The 16,300-nt window shown below is 57.2% G+C and overlaps 1 protein-coding gene across 5 annotated transcripts in view; it reads left to right on the top strand.

Moving 5' to 3' along the window:
* Positions 1–13,787, top strand: part of SRGAP3 (SLIT-ROBO Rho GTPase activating protein 3) — a 93,437-nt gene extending 79,650 nt beyond the window's left edge. Inside the window, exons 15-22 of one of the 5 annotated variants that reach the window (XM_062008201.1) lie at positions 538–666; positions 3,671–3,776; positions 4,047–4,274; positions 5,158–5,237; positions 6,451–6,631; positions 7,163–7,312; positions 7,651–7,978; positions 9,900–13,787. In XM_062008201.1, the coding sequence (XP_061864185.1) occupies positions 538–666; positions 3,671–3,776; positions 4,047–4,274; positions 5,158–5,237; positions 6,451–6,631; positions 7,163–7,312; positions 7,651–7,978; positions 9,900–10,316 (1,619 nt within the window). In that variant the 3' untranslated portion in view covers positions 10,317–13,787. Of the gene's footprint in view, positions 1–531; positions 671–3,670; positions 3,777–4,046; positions 4,275–5,157; positions 5,238–6,450; positions 6,632–7,162; positions 7,313–7,650; positions 7,979–9,899 lie in introns of those variants that run through there. The other 4 variants (XM_062008200.1, XM_062008202.1, XM_062008203.1 and 1 more) reach the window with 4 other exon arrangements.
* The last annotated feature ends 2,513 nt before the right edge of the window (positions 13,788–16,300 follow it).

Raw genomic sequence — 16,300 nt, 5'->3', positions numbered from 1 at the left:
GAATAAGGCAGTGGTGGGATTGTCAAAGGCTGGAGGATTTACACATCCAATTTAAGAGGCATCAGTATCCCAGTGCCTTAGGCACTGAAAGCCTTTCACAGATGTAAGTCAGTACAGTGCTATCCAAAGCTGCCCAGTCTCTGCCAGAGGCAGAATCACATCTCAGGCTTTCACCCACCCTCCTGTAGATCTGCTCAGCTCCCTGAGCCCTTGCCTTAAATGCAGAAATGCACTGGGCTGGAAACCGTGAAGGAGAACTGACTGATAGCATCCTCGTCTTCTGAACAGGTTTAAAATCTCCCCAGTGAGCTGGTGCTGAGAGGGCAGGGCTGTTTGTGTCTGAGCGCCGTGCTGTGCAGCAGACTGCCTTGTTCAGCCCTCCTCATGCTGGAGGGCTGAACAAGCGTTACCACTGCACAGGGAGGGAGGGGCTGAACTGGGGGGTCTTTGGGTTTCCACTCAGGGTAAAACACGTGCTGTGTTAGTCCAGCTTGGTCACAGTGCTGGGAATAAACCCTCTTCTGTGGGCAGGTGAAGATCCCCTCGCGGATGATCAGAACGAGCGTGACATCAATTCAGTGGCTGGAGTCTTGAAGCTGTACTTCCGAGGACTGGAAAACCCCCTCTTTCCTAAGGAAAGGTTTCAAGATTTGATATCTACTATAAGTAAGTACGTGTGACAGCTCTTCTCAGGGCAGGGGGTGGGACAAGAGGAGCAGTAAATGGGGACAAACACAGCAGAGTTCTGCAAATAGCAGCTTGTGTGGGAGGAAGGGCTGTAGGCTTGCAGAAGGAAAGGAAAAGGTGTTAAGAGTGTGCACTGGCAGCACTGGAGGTGAGGGAGAGGTGCCACATCTTGCTATGACTCTTCTAAATCCTTTCTAGCCTTGTGAGGATCACCAAAGTCATCCCCTAGCCCAGGGGCTGCAGCGAGCCGCTGTGTGTGGGTGGCTGCATCGAGGGGATGGTGATTGTTTGGGCAGGGCGGGCTGTGGGGCTGCTGTCCTGTCCCAGCAGCACAGCTCTGGGCCCTGTCCCTGCCCAGCATGGCTCTGGGCTCACAGAGTCCTTCACTTCTCTGCCCCAGTGTCTTCTGAACACAGTGAAGGGCAGTAACTTGGCTGCTCACGGAGCTGCTCTGCCCCTGCAGTCTGCAGGCTTGGTTTCAACCTCACTCCCATCAGCTGCTCTCCCAAGTGTTTGCTGTGTGCATTTCTCATCCCAAAGAAAACCAGAAAGTGCTTTGGGACATGAGCAGAGGTAGAAGCTGAGGGGTTTAATCATGAAGGTCTGGGACTGATGTCACGGAGAGCCTGGTTGTTCTGCCCCGAGTTCGCCTCCCAGCTCCACTTTTTCCCCTACAACTGAGGAAACAGATATCCCAGCTGGGCTTTATTGCTCTCAGTACCTTGTAGTGATGACATTTATTTATTGGCAAGTCAGGGAAATTGCTCCCCTGGGGGAAAGGAAGAAGGCAGAATGAATCTGATGTTCCAGAAGTGCTGGAGGAGCGCGTTGGACACGTTGGCTCCGGGATGAGTGCGTCACCGCAGAGGCGGCGGGCTGTTTGGGGTTGCAGTGTCGTGGTATGTGGGTAGCTGCAGGGGGACTGACGGGTGAAGATGTGCTGAAGCCCTTTGTTTGACTCCTTCCCCCCTCCCTAATGAGACTCAGGGATGTCAAGAAAGACAGATGATGTCTAGAGGGGACTGACACAGGGACGGGCGTGTTCCAGGAGGAGAACATGCTCCTGTTTTTTCTTTCCTGTAACAGCTTTAGGAAATGCACTGTTGCCTCTCAGTTGAAGGTGTAAAACACACAGCACAAGTGTAGCACAGCAAGCTATTTCAGCACTGGCTAGGTGCCCTGGGCAGGGGGTTTTAGCGTGGCTTGCAGCCCTGGCCCCAGCTGCCCCACGAGGGGAGCTGAGAGGCACAGCCTGCAGGGCAGGCCATGGGTCCCTTCTCTGCCAGGAAGCGTGCCCAGTGCTTGGTGATGTGACTGTGCTTGCAGATAGGCTCGTGCTTTGGAACCCTCCCTAATTAATGCCAATTTGCACAATTTATTAAGCTTGTGGGAGCTTTTTGTTGCAAACATCATCTGTTAGTTTTCTGGATAATATCCTCTATTTTCTCTCATTTTTGCCAGAATCTTCCTTCCCCTCATCTTTCTTTTCCTGCTGCTGTTGCTACCTTTCAATTAAGGAGAGATTTTAAGTGAATTAAAGTGCCTCATTCCCACTAGAAAACTACCCTTCAGTGCATCTGATTTTCTGCCAGATGAATGAGTGTGGGCTCTGTGATACGTGTCCTGACCAAACAGACTGAGGAAATGCTCCCCTCTGAGAGCTGCTGCTCAGGGCCGTGCTGCCCTTGCTGTGTGGCTTTGTGATTTGGTGGCAGGTCATAGGCAGCTTTGGGCTCTGCTCCTTGCTCCCACAGCCCCGGGCTGCTGCCTCTGCCTGGGGGACACTGAGGGGTGACGTGGGAGCGTTTCTCAGTTGCACATGGAAATAGATGGATAGAAAAGGCACTTTGCAGAGGTTCCTTCAGGGGTGTGCTCTGGAGTGATTGATGATTACTCCATTCATTCCTCTTGAGTTACAGCCAGTTGAAACGCTTTGCAGGGTGAAGAGAGGCAAGTGCTGCAGGACAGTTTGTGCCTCTGGGTCAAACTGTGTCTGTGGCTGTAGGGTGTTGCCCAGGTTTTATTGGTTTGATTGAGGTTGTTTCTTCACAAATGCCCCTTTCAGTAAAAACAAAGTGAAGCAGCAGAGAACCCAGTGAGCACTCAGGGGAGAAACACATTCCTCATCAGGAACAATTTCCAAAATGAAATATTACACAGATTTCCATCTCTGTACTGAAGCCAGGTTGTGCTCAGCATGTTGGACAAATGGCAGCCCGGCGATGTGCTGTCAGTGAATTTCACGTGATTAGCACATCAGCGCTTGAGCCAGAGCAGTGAAGTGTCTCCTCCACACACGTGAGGCTGACAGTGCTCTGTCTGCTTTCTGTGCAATGAAAGCCGTGGGATTCACTCTGTATAGTACCTCCAGCAGGTCCTGGGGAAAGCCCAGTGGCCCGGGGCTGGGTTGAGGCCGCTGAGTCTGCCCCTCCTGCCCAGAGCAGGTCTCTGATAGCAGCTGTGGGCTTCGTGCACTGCTGTGGAGAGAAGAGCCTCTTAAAGTGCTGGCTCAGGATGGGTTCAGGTTAAATTCCCACTGAGTTCTGTGGGAAGCTGGAGCAGAGGGGCTCTGAGGGACCCCAGGGTTAAACTGCCAGGGTCACACAAGTACAAACCTCAGTTTACAGTCTGCACTAGAAAACCCAGAGGTTCCCATTTTCCAGTGCCACACTGATTAAAGCTTTTGAGAAACCACTGGTGAGGAGTGAACTTTATAATGCAGGAAGAGTTGTTCTACAAGTAAAGGCACAGAAGTGTTCATTTTGCTGTTTATACCAGATGAGAACATAGACACAAATTGACCCCTGGAAGAGCACTGCACCCAGGTTCTCTGCTTGGGCCTTAGTGCCCAGCCAGGGCATCAGCTCTGCACACAGGCTGTTGTCTCCCTTGTGCAGTGGGCCACTGGATGTGGAGCAAGCCTCTCTGGTGCTGTGCTGTCCTGAGAAGGTTTAAAGATGTGCTTTCTACCCGTGTGTTCCAGAGATTGAGAACTCCACCGAGAGAGTGCACCAGATCCAGCAAATCATCGTCACTCTGCCCCGGGCCGTCATCGTTGTCATGAGATACCTTTTTGCTTTCCTCAATCAGTGAGTCTTTCTCTTTTCCCCTCTTTCACTGGGTTTCTCCTTGCCTTCCTCTTTTTTCAGGGCTCCCCTGTCTTTGTTGTGTGAATCCTTTTTGGCATTGCCATGGAGTGTTGTACTTTGCCCCCCTCAGCCTTGCCTGTCTGTGGGTGCGTGCTTGGGGAAGACGTGCAGCTCGATGGTGGCTGCTTGTCTGGGCAGTGGGTTGGTGAGGGACTTTGCTGAGTGAGCAGGGAAAGTCAGCAGTGCACTCCCTAATGCTTGTGCTTGCAGCTTGTCACAGTACAGCGATGAGAACATGATGGATCCCTACAACCTGGCCATCTGCTTTGGGCCCACTCTGATGCACATTCCAGACGGGCAGGATCCGGTGTCCTGCCAGGCCCATGTCAATGAGGTCATCAAAACCATCATCACAAACCATGAGGGCATCTTCCCCAGCCACAGGGAGCTGGAAGGACCTGTCTACGAGAAGTGCATGACTGGAGGGGAGGAGTACTGGTAAGGAGAGGGCAGGACTTCAGGGCTTGCAGAATTTCGAGCCAGAGGCCCTTGTGAAGGTTATCTTCTGGCACTGGATGTAAAGAGTGAACCTGAGACACAATGCAGGGCCTTGGCTTGATTCCTGATAGGCAGCTCACACAAGCGTGGGAACAGGGTTCTTGGGAGTTGATCCTTGACAGAACAGGATGCGGGGAGAGCTTTGGGGAGGGTCAGAAATTAAGGGCAGCTGAGCCTAAGGGTGAGGCTAAGGCTGAGCACGGTGCTGGGGTGAAGGGCCGTGCCTTCTTGCATTTATCCCTTTAAATGTTATAGTCATTAGGTGTGCAAGTGATGTGTGTGTGATATGCTTGAGGGGTTCAACACTGGCTAAGAATCTTACTCTGTATCAGGCTGCCTGCGTTGTTCTTAGTTATAAATACCTTCCTGAAACTAAGAGGATTTTGCACATCCAACCAATTAGTCTGTGCTTCTGGATGTCAGCTTTGCTTTTCCTTGTAGCTGTGCTGGTGAAAACAGAGGCCTCTTAGCTGAGGTTTAATCTGTGTTTTTCTCACGCTGACTCAGCGTTATAAACCTCAGTAAAAACTTCAGGAGAAAGAGGTTTCCAGTAGGAATGTTGTTTATAAAATACCCTTTGGCAGCAGATTCACAGAGGTGTGTTCAGAGCAAACCGCAGTTGTAGGTCCTGCTAGGCTGGAATCTCAGTGAAGTCAGGGGTCTGCTCTGATGTAAAATGGCCATTTCAGCCCCACAAAGACTAAAGCCAGAACTCTTTCAAGTGTTACTGGGGCCACAGTCTCCCTTGCCAACTTGCTTTTGCTGAGTAGCTTGGGAAGAGAGTGTTGTTCCTCTGTTGAGAGCGAGGTGTGCTTCCTTCCAGCGACAGCCCGCACAGCGAGCCGGGCACCATCGACGAGGTGGATCATGACAACGGCACGGAGCCGCACACCAGCGATGACGGTGAGCTGGGGCAGCGGGACGGGCTCTGCTGGAGCTGCCTCTGCACTGCCCTCCTCACGGGGCGTGGGGCTGGCAGGGGTGCCACCTCAGCGGGGACGCTGTTTCTGTGGGCTCAGCCGGGCTGCGCAGCTCAGGGGCTGCTTTCAGCTGCAAACAGGAGCCACCAGGATGGTCCTGGCGGGGATGAAGGAGAGCAAGCTGCCATTTAGCCAATTTTGTGCTTGGGTGGTCACATTCACTGCTCTGATTGGAGTTTCCAGGTGATTTAACTGTGGTGCAAGTGCAGAGGAGAGGAGCAGCTTTACTGTGTGGATTTACGTATTCCTTCTTCCCCTCTCCCTTGCCCCACACCCCCTCTTCCAGCCCTCCCTGCCTCTCCACTTCCTTTCTTCCAGAGCATTCCCCTCTGATCCTGCTGTCTCTGCAGCAGTTCCTCTGGGATTCAGTGCTCCCTGCTGGAAAGAGATTTGCAGGAGAGCCAGGCTGCTCCACGCCAGCAGGCTCCATCTGGAGTGCACCTGCAGCTCCCACTGTGATGCCCTTGAGCAGGAGCTCAAAGGCTCCTGGTGGGCCTGTGACCTCCTGTAGTAAAGTCCTGCCTCAGCCCACTTGAATGTCAGGGCTTGAGCCCCCAGTTTATGAATCCCTGGTGTTTGGTAGAGGTTAAATTGGAAGGAGTGGAGGAGCAGGGAGCTGACAGGTCTGCAGATGTGGGGGTGGTGTGGAGCAGCTGCCCAGCCAGAGCCAGTTTCCATGGGAATCCTCAAAGGGGGGTTTGTTACTCATCAATAATTCAGGCCAGCTGTCTCCAGACTAAGGAAAGGAAGAGAAGGTAAGCAGAGCTTTGGTCACAGCATCTGACACGGCTTGGCAGGATCCCAGTCTGGGGGATAATGGGGTTCTGTAACCAAAGAAATCACTTAATAGGTAGAAAATAGGAGTGTGGGTGGCTGTGCCATATGCACACAAGGAAATTTCATCTACTCCCCTTCTGTTTGGTAGCTTTTTGTATTTGCTGGCAGTGTGTGAGTCTGTGAGAAATCCCAGGAAGTCTGGAAGAAGATCAGTCTGAGAATACCCTGGTGTGTAGTCTGTAAGATGCTGTTGGGAAGCCAGGGCAGCACCACTGCTGATGTGCCTCTTCCTAGGAGTTACTGTGCCCTTGTGTTCATTGCACTAAGCTTTTGTCTGTCTGTGCTTCTGTCCATTGCAGAAGTGGAGCAGATTGAAGCCATAGCAAAGTTTGACTACATTGGCCGGTCTCCACGAGAGCTGTCCTTCAAGAAAGGGGCTTCGCTGCTCCTGTACCATCGGGCGTCAGAGGACTGGTGGGAAGGGAGGCACAACGGTGTGGATGGCCTCATACCCCACCAGTACATCGTGGTGCAAGACATGTGAGTGAAGGGGCAAGTGTGGGTGCAGGATGTTAAGATCAGTTACCTACACAGGGTCCGCTTGAGCCACCTGAAATAGCCGGTCAGATTCCCCCCGGTGAGGAGTCTGGACCTGTTCAGATCTGCCTCTCCAGGTATCGCCTCAGACCGATTCATGCACGCTGATGAAGCCAAGCACTGAATGCTGTGCTTCACTGTGCCTGGACCCCATCTCCCACCGGCTCCCCAAAGCGGCACAGGCCAGGCTTAATCCTGGCCCTGCCCCTCGCGTGTTGCCCTGGCGTCGTGCAGGTCCCGGGGTCCTTGGCAGCTGCCGCACAGTGCCAAGTGCTGTGCCTGGGCTGGTCGGAACGGCCACGCCGGCACAGGGGTGTGGAGACAGGCTGTTGGCCTTTCCAGGCAGGGGTACTGGGAGCGGTGGGCTCGGCCCAGCCCGCTGTTGGCCGAGTCTGGAGCCGCGGTGTCCGGCCCCAGTGTGCGTGGGGCTCCGGCTGGGGCAGAGCCCCGGTGCTCATGGGCTCCTTTCCGCAGGGACGACGCCTTCTCCGACAGCCTGAGCCAGAAGGCGGACAGCGAGGCGAGCAGCGGGCCGCTGCTGGACGACAAGGCCTCCTCCAAGAACGACATCCAGTCTCCCACCGACCACATCATGGACTACGGCTTCGGGGGCGTGATGGGCCGGTAAGGAGGGAGCCCCGGCTCCCCTGGGAACGCACGCGGGGTGCTGGTGACGTGTGGGTAGGGCAGGGCGGCGGGAAGGCTGCCGTGGGCACTGCGAGGGGTGTGAGCGTGGAGGGGCTTCTCTCGTGCGTTGCTGATGTAGATCTGAGCGGGTAAAGACGATACAATGCTGTCCCTTTCTTGGCACCGCCTGTCTTCCCTCTTGCCTTAGTGTCTGGAGCTGGAGGGCTCAAGCGTGGCTTGCTGTGATCTCTGAGCTGAGCGGTTGCCTTGCAGCTTGCGGCAGCCGCTCTGGACGTGCCAGACGGTGACGTGCTCTTGTGCTGGATTCTTTGCAGAGTGAGACTGAGGTCTGACGGCGCAGCTATCCCTCGCCGTCGCAGCGGGGGGGACACCCACAGCCCGCCCCGAGGCATGGGGCCTGCCATAGACACTCCTCCTCGAGCAGCGGCCTGCCCTAGCAGCCCCCACAAAATCCCCCTTAACAGGGGCAGGATCGAGAGTCCTGAAAAGCGCAGAATGGCGACATTCGGCAGCGCGGGCAGCATCAATTTCCCAGACAGGAAGGCCTTGTCTGATGGGCATCCGCTGAGACCCACCTGTGGATCCACCAGGCACAGTAGTCTCGGAGATCAGAAATCTCTAGAAACAGAAGCACTTGCTGAGGTAAGAGGGTTGTGAAGTGGCTCTGGGTGCCCAGGGACCGAGAGGCACTTGGGCGGTGCCGCAGAGCCCCTTCGTCTCAGTGCCCCTCAGAATGACAGTGCCGGTGTAGCTGTGAGGGTTTAAGGACAGCAACGAGCAGCCACCAGCCTGCCTGCTCTTCCAGCTGCGGTGGCTGCTTGGGTAGAAGGTGCTGCCTCCTTCCACAGACCTTGTGTCTTGGAACCAATAGCCAGAAGCGTTGTTCCGCTGCCGAAACACGCCTCAGCTCCTGCCTCCCTCAGGGAGGGACGCGCGTTGTCTTCAGCTGGTGCTCCACGGGAGCTTGGATGGAGAAGACTGGAAATGCCAGATCAGAGTTTGGTGCTCAGTGCTTTGAGAAAAGCGTTTCAGGCTCATTACTGGCTGTTTGTAGCTGAGACCTCAAAAATGTTGGTCTAATCCCAATCTGATGCCTGCAGCCACGTGACATCACCGGCATCACCCTGGGCTGTGGGTGCCAGGGTGCTCCTTAACTTCATGTTCCCTCCAGTGCAGCCTGCAGGGCTCCTCTCCCTGCATGGGCAGGAGGCCCCTAGCCAGGTACCCTCAGGACATCCCAAACCTAGCAGCCTGTCCACCTTGCTTTCAGCCATTAAGGCACTTGGCCGGGTCCAGTGGGAGCAGCGGCTGTGGCCAGTCGGTGGTGCCTGGGCTGGGGGTGCAGCTCTGGAGGGATGCTGCCAACCTCCTGGCAGCAGCTGCACTGCCACGGGACTGTGCCATGGACAATCAGCTGCTCTCAGTGGGGTAAGGGATGATGACCACAGAAAGGAAGAACTCTTACTGTCCTGTTTGCTTTCCCACCAGCCACGCTCCTGTTCTCTTGCTCTGCAGCACGCTGCCTGGCTTCTCTGTCCAGCAAGAGCTTGTGTTTGGGGTGATGGATGTGCAGAGTTAGGGTGGCAGCACAGCACATGCTCAAGCCACAGCTTGAGCTGGGGCAGTGCATCTGCCCCAGGACAGGGTAATGTGTGCCCTGTGCCCTGGGAGAGGGTAAGCTTGCCCTGTGCCCTGGGAGAGGGTAATGTTTGCCCTGTGCCTTGGGAGAGGATAAGCTTGCCCCGTGCCCCAGGACGGGGTGGTGTGTGCCCCATGTGTGGGCTGGTCTGTGGCAGCAGCTGCACATGGCAGCGCCCAGGGCTGTGCTCCCCAGCCTGGTGCAGGGCTGGGGCTGCAGGAGCCTGCGAGGGATGGGTGGGTGCTGGGCACAGAGCACAGTGTGCACAATTTTCGTTGGGTTGTTTTTTCAAACCTTGAATAAAGGGTCTCACGCAGCTGATGTAAATACAGACCTACAGTGAAGTCTGTGGGGCTGCTGGACGTGGAGGTCCTGAAGCTTAGCTCTGGGAGAACTTTTCACTCATTATCTGAACAGCTTAACAGAGTTAATTGGAGCTAACCTGATAATTATTTCCCTTCTGCTGATCCTCTGAATGTTATCTGAGGCTCACTGAGCATGTGTACGCCTCGTAGAATTAAGAACTCCTCTACAAGAGAGCAGCAAGGACAGTTACTGGAGCTACTCCCTAAAGGACTGATTCAGTCGCCTTAAATCACTTTTCAGGTGGTCTCTTTATGAGTTAGTGGCTTTAATTCAGTTAAGATGGATTTAAGTGAAGCCAAACTGTGGCCTCACTTCTGGATGAGACCATCAGCACTGCAGTTGCAGGCAGTTTAGCTGATTTACTTTAAAGGGACGCTCGTAGTTGAGCTGGGTTCACCTTCTGGAGAATGTGTGTGGCTGGGCCCACGGAGGCCGTGCCGTGGGGGCGTGGGGTGGCTGAGCTCAGAGACCCCCTCACAGCCCCCATGCCAGGGTGGGGAGGGTGCGAGGGCAACGCTGTGGCACGGTGCTGACATCCCTGTGTCGTGGCGTTCGCAGGACATCGAGAAGACCATGAGCACGGCGCTGAACGAGCTGCGGGAGCTGGAGCGGCAGAACACGGCCAAGCAGGCCCCCGACGTGGTCCTGGACACGCTGGAACCCATGAAGAACCCCGTGATGGGCGCCGCCAACTCGGAGCCCGCCAGCCCGCTGCACACCATCCTGATCCGGGACCCCGACGCCGCCATGCGCCGCAGCAGCAGCTCCACCACCGAGATGCTGACCACCTTCAAGCCGGCGCTGTCGGCGCGGCTGGCCGGCGCGCAGCTGCGGCCCCCGCCCGTGCGGCCGGCGCGGCCCGTGGTGCAGCACCGCTCCAGCAGCAGCAGCAGCTCGGGGCTGGGCAGCCCCGCCGTCACCCCCACCGAGAAGCTCTTCCCCAGCAGCTCGGCCGATAAGTCGGGCACCATGTAGGCGCGGCGGGCGCGGGGAGCGGCGGCCGAGCCCCGGCGCGGACTGCACGTGGGGGTGTGTGTCCGCGCACGGCCCCGCGCCGAGGCGCTTCCCAGCGTCGGCGGGAGGGCCGGGGGCTGTGCGGGCGCTGGGGACACACACGCTCTGTCCCTGTGCTCAGAGCAGTGTACAGAATTCGGGGACTGTTTTTAAGAAGTAGATTTACCTCAGCAACTGGCTCGGAAATGTCCTGTCGAGAGACGCTGGGCTGCTTTGGGTTTTCTTTCCAGGCTATCTGTGTGTGTGTGTGTGTGGAGGTACGTAGCAGCTGTGCGTCGAGAATACGAGGCCAACCCTGGGACTGATTTCCTGTATCTCTTGGCATCCAAAGGAGGTGGGGGGAAGGTACGGTGGGGTTTTCTCGGTGCTGGCCCACGGAGAAGAGCTGGGAATCGCCTGCTGGGGGGCGGCAGGGGGCTGCCCAGGCTGAACGCCAGAGGCCTTGGCGTGCGGCAGGAGGGGACGGAGGCACGCTGCAGGGACGGGACGCGGGCTGCCCTGCCACGCCACGGGGCCCACGGAACTCTGGTCTCCTGTAAGGTTGCAGAAGGAACAAGGACTAACCTGTGGTAAAGCATAAACAGAGCACCTCTCAGTTTTAATCGCTTCATTCCCCTTTCCCCACACACTACTTTTTCTTCTCCTTTTTTCAGTAAAAAGCCCCAGTGGTGTCTCAGCAGATGGGGTGGAATGGACGAGGAGGCTTTGGTACAACCACCTTCCTTTAGCTGAAGTTGCACAGCAGCACATGAGGGTCTTGACTCAGATTGCATTGTCTTGCATGAAAAGCATGAGCCATATTTGACCGTATCAGATGCAGAACCCATCTGATGGGGTGATACTTTGCACTTTCTGTACTGTACTATAGAATACGAGTTTGAGTTTATGCAAATAACCTACATTTCGTTTTTCCTCCTGAACATTTAACACAGAAGAAGACATATGCAGAAAGAGCTGGGGTTTGCATGGTCCTTTATCCGATAACCGAGTCCCTCTGAAAGTGCTGAACTCAAGACACTCTGTGCTTCTCCTGCAGTTTGTTTTGTGTGCAGATTTCCCCGCAGTGACCTGTGGTTTAGTTTGGTTCCTCCCGCACGGTCACATACCGCCCCAGCACGGGGCAGCTGCCTCGTGGGGCTCAGCTGCGTGGCAGGGCCGTGCCGGCGGCTCCTCGCTGCTCATCCTCCTTCCTCGCCACCTCTGACTGCTGCTCTGCTCTCCCGTCCATCCCTGGGCCAAGACGTTCTGTGCCCTGCTTCCTCATCCCGTGCTCACCTGCCCCTGCCTGAGGCTTGGCTTTGTTCCCTCCTTCGTTCTCTCCACAGCACTGCTGGAGACCCCAGCCGGGGTGGCTGCGCCCGTTGCCGGTGCTGAGCCCGTTGCCGGTGCTGTGCCGGTGTCCGTCCCACACTGCTCCTGCCCCTGCAGCCCATGTATATAGCGCTGTACTCGCTTCAACGCTGCAAAGTAGCTGTGAACATGTAAACTGTACAGAACATAGGCTAAGTTAGGTGAAAGCCGATGCCACTCACCAAATCTCTGCACTTAGTAGGTAGCTCAGTGTAAAAATAAAACCCAGTAATGCTGATAATAATTAAAGCAGAAATACAACGGCAAAGCCGCCGGAGTGTGGGTCCCGTGCAGGGGCAGCAGCCCTGTCCGGGGGCTCTGTCCTCATTGTGGATCCTGTGCTGGGGGCAGCAGCCCTGTCCGGGGGGCTCTGTCCTCGTTCCGTGTGGCACTGCGAGGGGAAGCGGGCTCCGTGTGCTGTCTGTTACGTTGCTGACGTTTGTAATTACCACAGTGCTTCACGCTGGTGTTGGTTTTCTCAGCTTTCACCCCTTCCCTGAGCAGGCTCCCTGTGAGGCCAGGGCGGCTCTGGGCGCGGGCAGCGGGCGTGCAGCAGCCCCTCAGTCCGGTCCTGCCCCGCCGGGTGCGTTCTGGGGAGCAGAGAGGCCGTTTGGCACCGGAGCTGCCTGTTCCTTGCCAGCCATGTTTGAGTCTTTTTCCATCTAGTTCCTGGAGAACATTCCCTTTGCCACTCCGCTGGATTTTTAATGTACTTTCAAGGATGACTTGACAGCAAACCCATGTTTACCAGGGCTTTTTTTTCCTCCCTTCTTACTTTCAAAGGTACGTGCAAGTTCCAGTGAGTGTCTTTCTATTAAGTTATTGCCTTTTGTTTCCCTTCATTTGGTTTTGTTTTGTTCTGTTGTGGGTTTTTCAGTACAATTGCTTTCTTATCTTTAAGTGCCTTTTTGAGCACCAGAACAAACCCTTGGAGTTAATGTCCTAGGAGCTGTACACATCATGATTTCCTTTGTACGGTTGTGTTGTGCTGGGGGTGATTGCTTTTGAAGTCCTTTGTCATTTGTTTTTAAAGAAAGGAAAGCCAAGAGTTTTACTGGAGAACAGACTCCCCCCTTTCTCTCACGGAGTTCAGGCCGTAGGATTAACTACTGTACATGTAAGGGAAGAAATGTATTTTTCTGTAAGCTAACTTGGCACTAAAATGAAACACGTACGTCGTGGGAGTGTGATAACTGGAACCTGCTCCTGTTCCACGAGTGACTTTACCCTGAGCCTCAATACCTCTGTAAAGGCGTAAAGACTGTCGGCTTCAGAGCGTTCACAGAGCGTTCACTGTGAAACTCGGGGCCCCAGCGTGGCGAGAGTGGAGTGGCACAGCCCTGCCCAGGGTGTGGGATCAGCATGGCTCCTGGCCAAGGTGTGGGATCAGCATGGCTCCTGGCCAAGGTGTGGGATGAGCACGGCCCTGCCCAGGGTGTGGGATGAGCACGGCCCTGCCTGGGCTGCGACAGCCAAGCCGGGGGCCTGGGCATGCAGCGGTTGTTTCTCTGCTGTGCAGAGCGAGTGTCGGTCCCTGGCCCGGCTCCTGCAGACCCCACTGGCTCTCGCCCAGCCCGTCCCACGGTGCCACAGCCGCCTCTCTGAGGGCACCTTGGCACTCTCCCACCCTCCCCAGGGCTGGGCTGGAAAGCCAGGGCACCGTGGCGGCCTCGGTGGGTACAGACACCCAGGCGCTGGGTCCCGGGGGGTGATGACTGCGCTTTCCTCCGTGGGCTGAAGTACCCCGGCAGGTTGTTTGTGTAGGGCCTGGGCTGTGTTATTTCACTGGCAGTGTTGCGCTCACGGTGCGGCAGTGGCGCCCCGAGTCTGGTGTGCTTCAAGTGGCTGCGTCGGGCGGTGGGGACGGGCGGGGGACAGCGGGGAGCCGAGCGACGCCGGCTGCCTGCCCGGGGACCCCGGCCCCTCCTCTGGTGTTGTCTCTGTAACGTGTGGTGAGATGCCGTTCAGCTAGAGTGTCGGAGTGGGTCCTCTGTCATGTATGCTGGTGATGCCATGTAGATGAAGCCACTGGATGGGGGTGGACTCATCCCGTTGAATAAAAACGCTTAACTTTTCTCAAAACCACCCGCTGTAGTTTCAGTCTGTTCCTGCCTCTGGGAGCGTGTGGGTCAGCACCCCGCCAGCCCCCTACCAGCCCCCTGCCCTCCCCGTGCTGGGCTCCTCTGGAGCCGCCTGCAGCAGCCCCACGGCCTCTCCCAGCTGCTGCTCCCACAGAGCCAGGAGGCAGCCCCGTGGTTGCTCCCCACGGCTGAGTGTTCTGTGTGTGTTTAGAGGAACTGCTGCGAGCACAGATGGGCTCTTTCCCCCCAGCCCTGGGCATATGGTGAAGACACGAAGGAAGAGGGATGAAGGCAATAAAAACCCCAAACCACTGCCTCCAGGAGGGTGTAGATTTGCCCATTTCCACGGTGTGGAAATGTCTGTACTAACCTACACAAGGCAAGACGTGCCCCACGTTTCTTTTGTTACTGAAAATGCACTTAGGTAAAGCCAATGGGAACCTTCTTCCATTCTATTCTGAACACATTTCTGCTTTGAAGCTGGTTGCACTGAAAGCCCAGTAATGAACAGAGGCAGCGGGACCCCACCGCTGAGGGTGGGCGCTGCAGCAGTGAGGGATGACTGCCCAGGGCCCTTCGTGTGTTCGGCGGGGACCAACACCCACGCTCCTGTTGCTGTGCTGCCCTGCGTTCCCCAGACATGCCCGCCACGAGCCCTCTGAGCAGCTCAGCGCACGAGTGCTCACCGGCACGGGTTAGTAATGCTCGAGAGATGCTGTGGCAGTGAAGCACGGAAAGAATCAGCTTGCTCTTTCAGAAGCTGATCCCACGGCTGTTAGTTACCACGGGGGGCAGAGAGGGGACCATGGCCCTGGCATCCCTGCAGCTGCTGTGTGAGCCCGTGGGCTTCCAGGGCCCTGGCTCGCTGTTCTCACACTGCACAGCGCTTTTCTGCGGGGCTCGTTCCTGCCCCGGGGGCTCTGCCTGCTACCTGCGGGCCTGGCTCCCTGTGCCACCCCCCCGGAGCTGCCAGGCTCTGCCCGCTCCCGCTGCTGACACCGGCTCCCTGCCCGCAAATACCCGCTGCCAGCGTCCCGCCCGTCGCGCCCCCGCACCCAGCGGCCTCGGCCCCGTCCGAGCCCCGTCCCGCCCGTCCCGCCCCAGCACCCAGCGGCCTCGGCCCGTCCCGCGCCTGTGCCCCGCGGCCGCCAGCAGGTGGCGCCAGCCGCCCGCACGACGGGCCGCGCCGAGGCCGGGGCAGCGGCCGCCTCGCTCCGGGGCGCCCTCAGCGCGATCCCGCGTCCCGCAGCCCGTCCCGCAGCCAATCCTGCAGTCCCGCAGCCCGTCCCGCAGCCAATCCTGCAGCCCCGCAGCCCGTCCCGCAGCCTCGCAGCCCCACAGCCCGTCCCGCAGCCCATCCTGCAGCCCCGCAGCCCGTCCCGCAGCCCATCCTGCAGCCTTGCAACCCCACTGTCCTGCAGCCCCGCAGCCCATCCCGCAGCCCATCCTGCAGCCTCGCAGCCCGTCCCGCAGCCCCGCAACTTGTTGGTAACACAGTCCTTGTTGATAAGGGTATATGTTAATTGCTAAGGGTATGTACTAATTATGACCTCCACGTGTGGCTGGACTGCACCTGCCTTGGGTCATTTGGGCTTGGCTTTGATTGATTTTTCCTAACAGTCTCCGTTGCTGCTCCAGCGCTCAGCCAGAGCAGTGTCCCCCCTGCCTGGAGCTGCAGCCCTTCCCTCGGCTCTCCGCTGCTGACGTGGGGCGGCTGCATCTTGCGGGTGTGCTGGAGAGCCCGTCTGCGTGGCAGGGGTGTCTGTGTGACGGTGTCTGCGTGGCAGGAGTGTCTGTGTGACGGTGTCTGCGTGGCAGGGGTGTCTGTGTGACGGTGTCTGTGTGGCAGGGAGTGTCTGTGTGACGGTGTCTGCGTGGCAGGGAGTGTCTGTGTGACGGTGTCTGCGTGGCAGGAGTGTCTGTGTGACGGTGTCTGCGTGGCAGGGGGTGTCTGTGTGACGGTGTCTGTGTGGCAGGGGTGTCTGTGTGACGGTGTCTGCGTGGCAGGGAGTGTCTGTGTGACGGTGTCTGCGTGGCAGGAGTGTCTGTGTGGCAGGGGTGTCTGTGTGACGGTGTCTGCGTGGCAGGAGTGTCTGTGTGACGGTGTCTGCGTGGCAGGGGTGTCTGTGTGACGGTGTCTGCGTGGCAGGAGTGTCTGTGTGACGGTGTCTGTGTGGCAGGGGTGTCTGTGTGACGGTGTCTGTGTGGCAGGGGTGTCTGTGTGACGGTGTCTGCGTGGCAGGAGTGTCTGTGTGGCAGGGGTGTCTGTGTGACGGTGTCTGCGTGGCAGGGGGTATCTGTGTGACGGTGTCTGCGTGGCAGGAGTGTCTGTGTGACGGTGTCTGCGTGGCAGGGGGTATCTGTGTGACGGTGTCTGCGTGGCAGGAGTGTCTGTGTGACGGTGTCTGCGTGGCAGGAGTGTCTGTGTGACGGTGTCTGCGTGGCAGGGGGTGTCTGTAGTGGGGTGCTGCCAGTGCCTGCACCCTCCCTGCCCACCGCCTGGGCTCCAGCAGG

This window comes from Colius striatus, chromosome 15, assembly GCF_028858725.1.
Source record: "Colius striatus isolate bColStr4 chromosome 15, bColStr4.1.hap1, whole genome shotgun sequence".
Taxonomy (NCBI): domain Eukaryota; kingdom Metazoa; phylum Chordata; class Aves; order Coliiformes; family Coliidae; genus Colius; species Colius striatus.
Note: the sequence above shows the minus strand (reverse complement) of the source record. Positions and strands in the feature narration are given on the sequence as shown.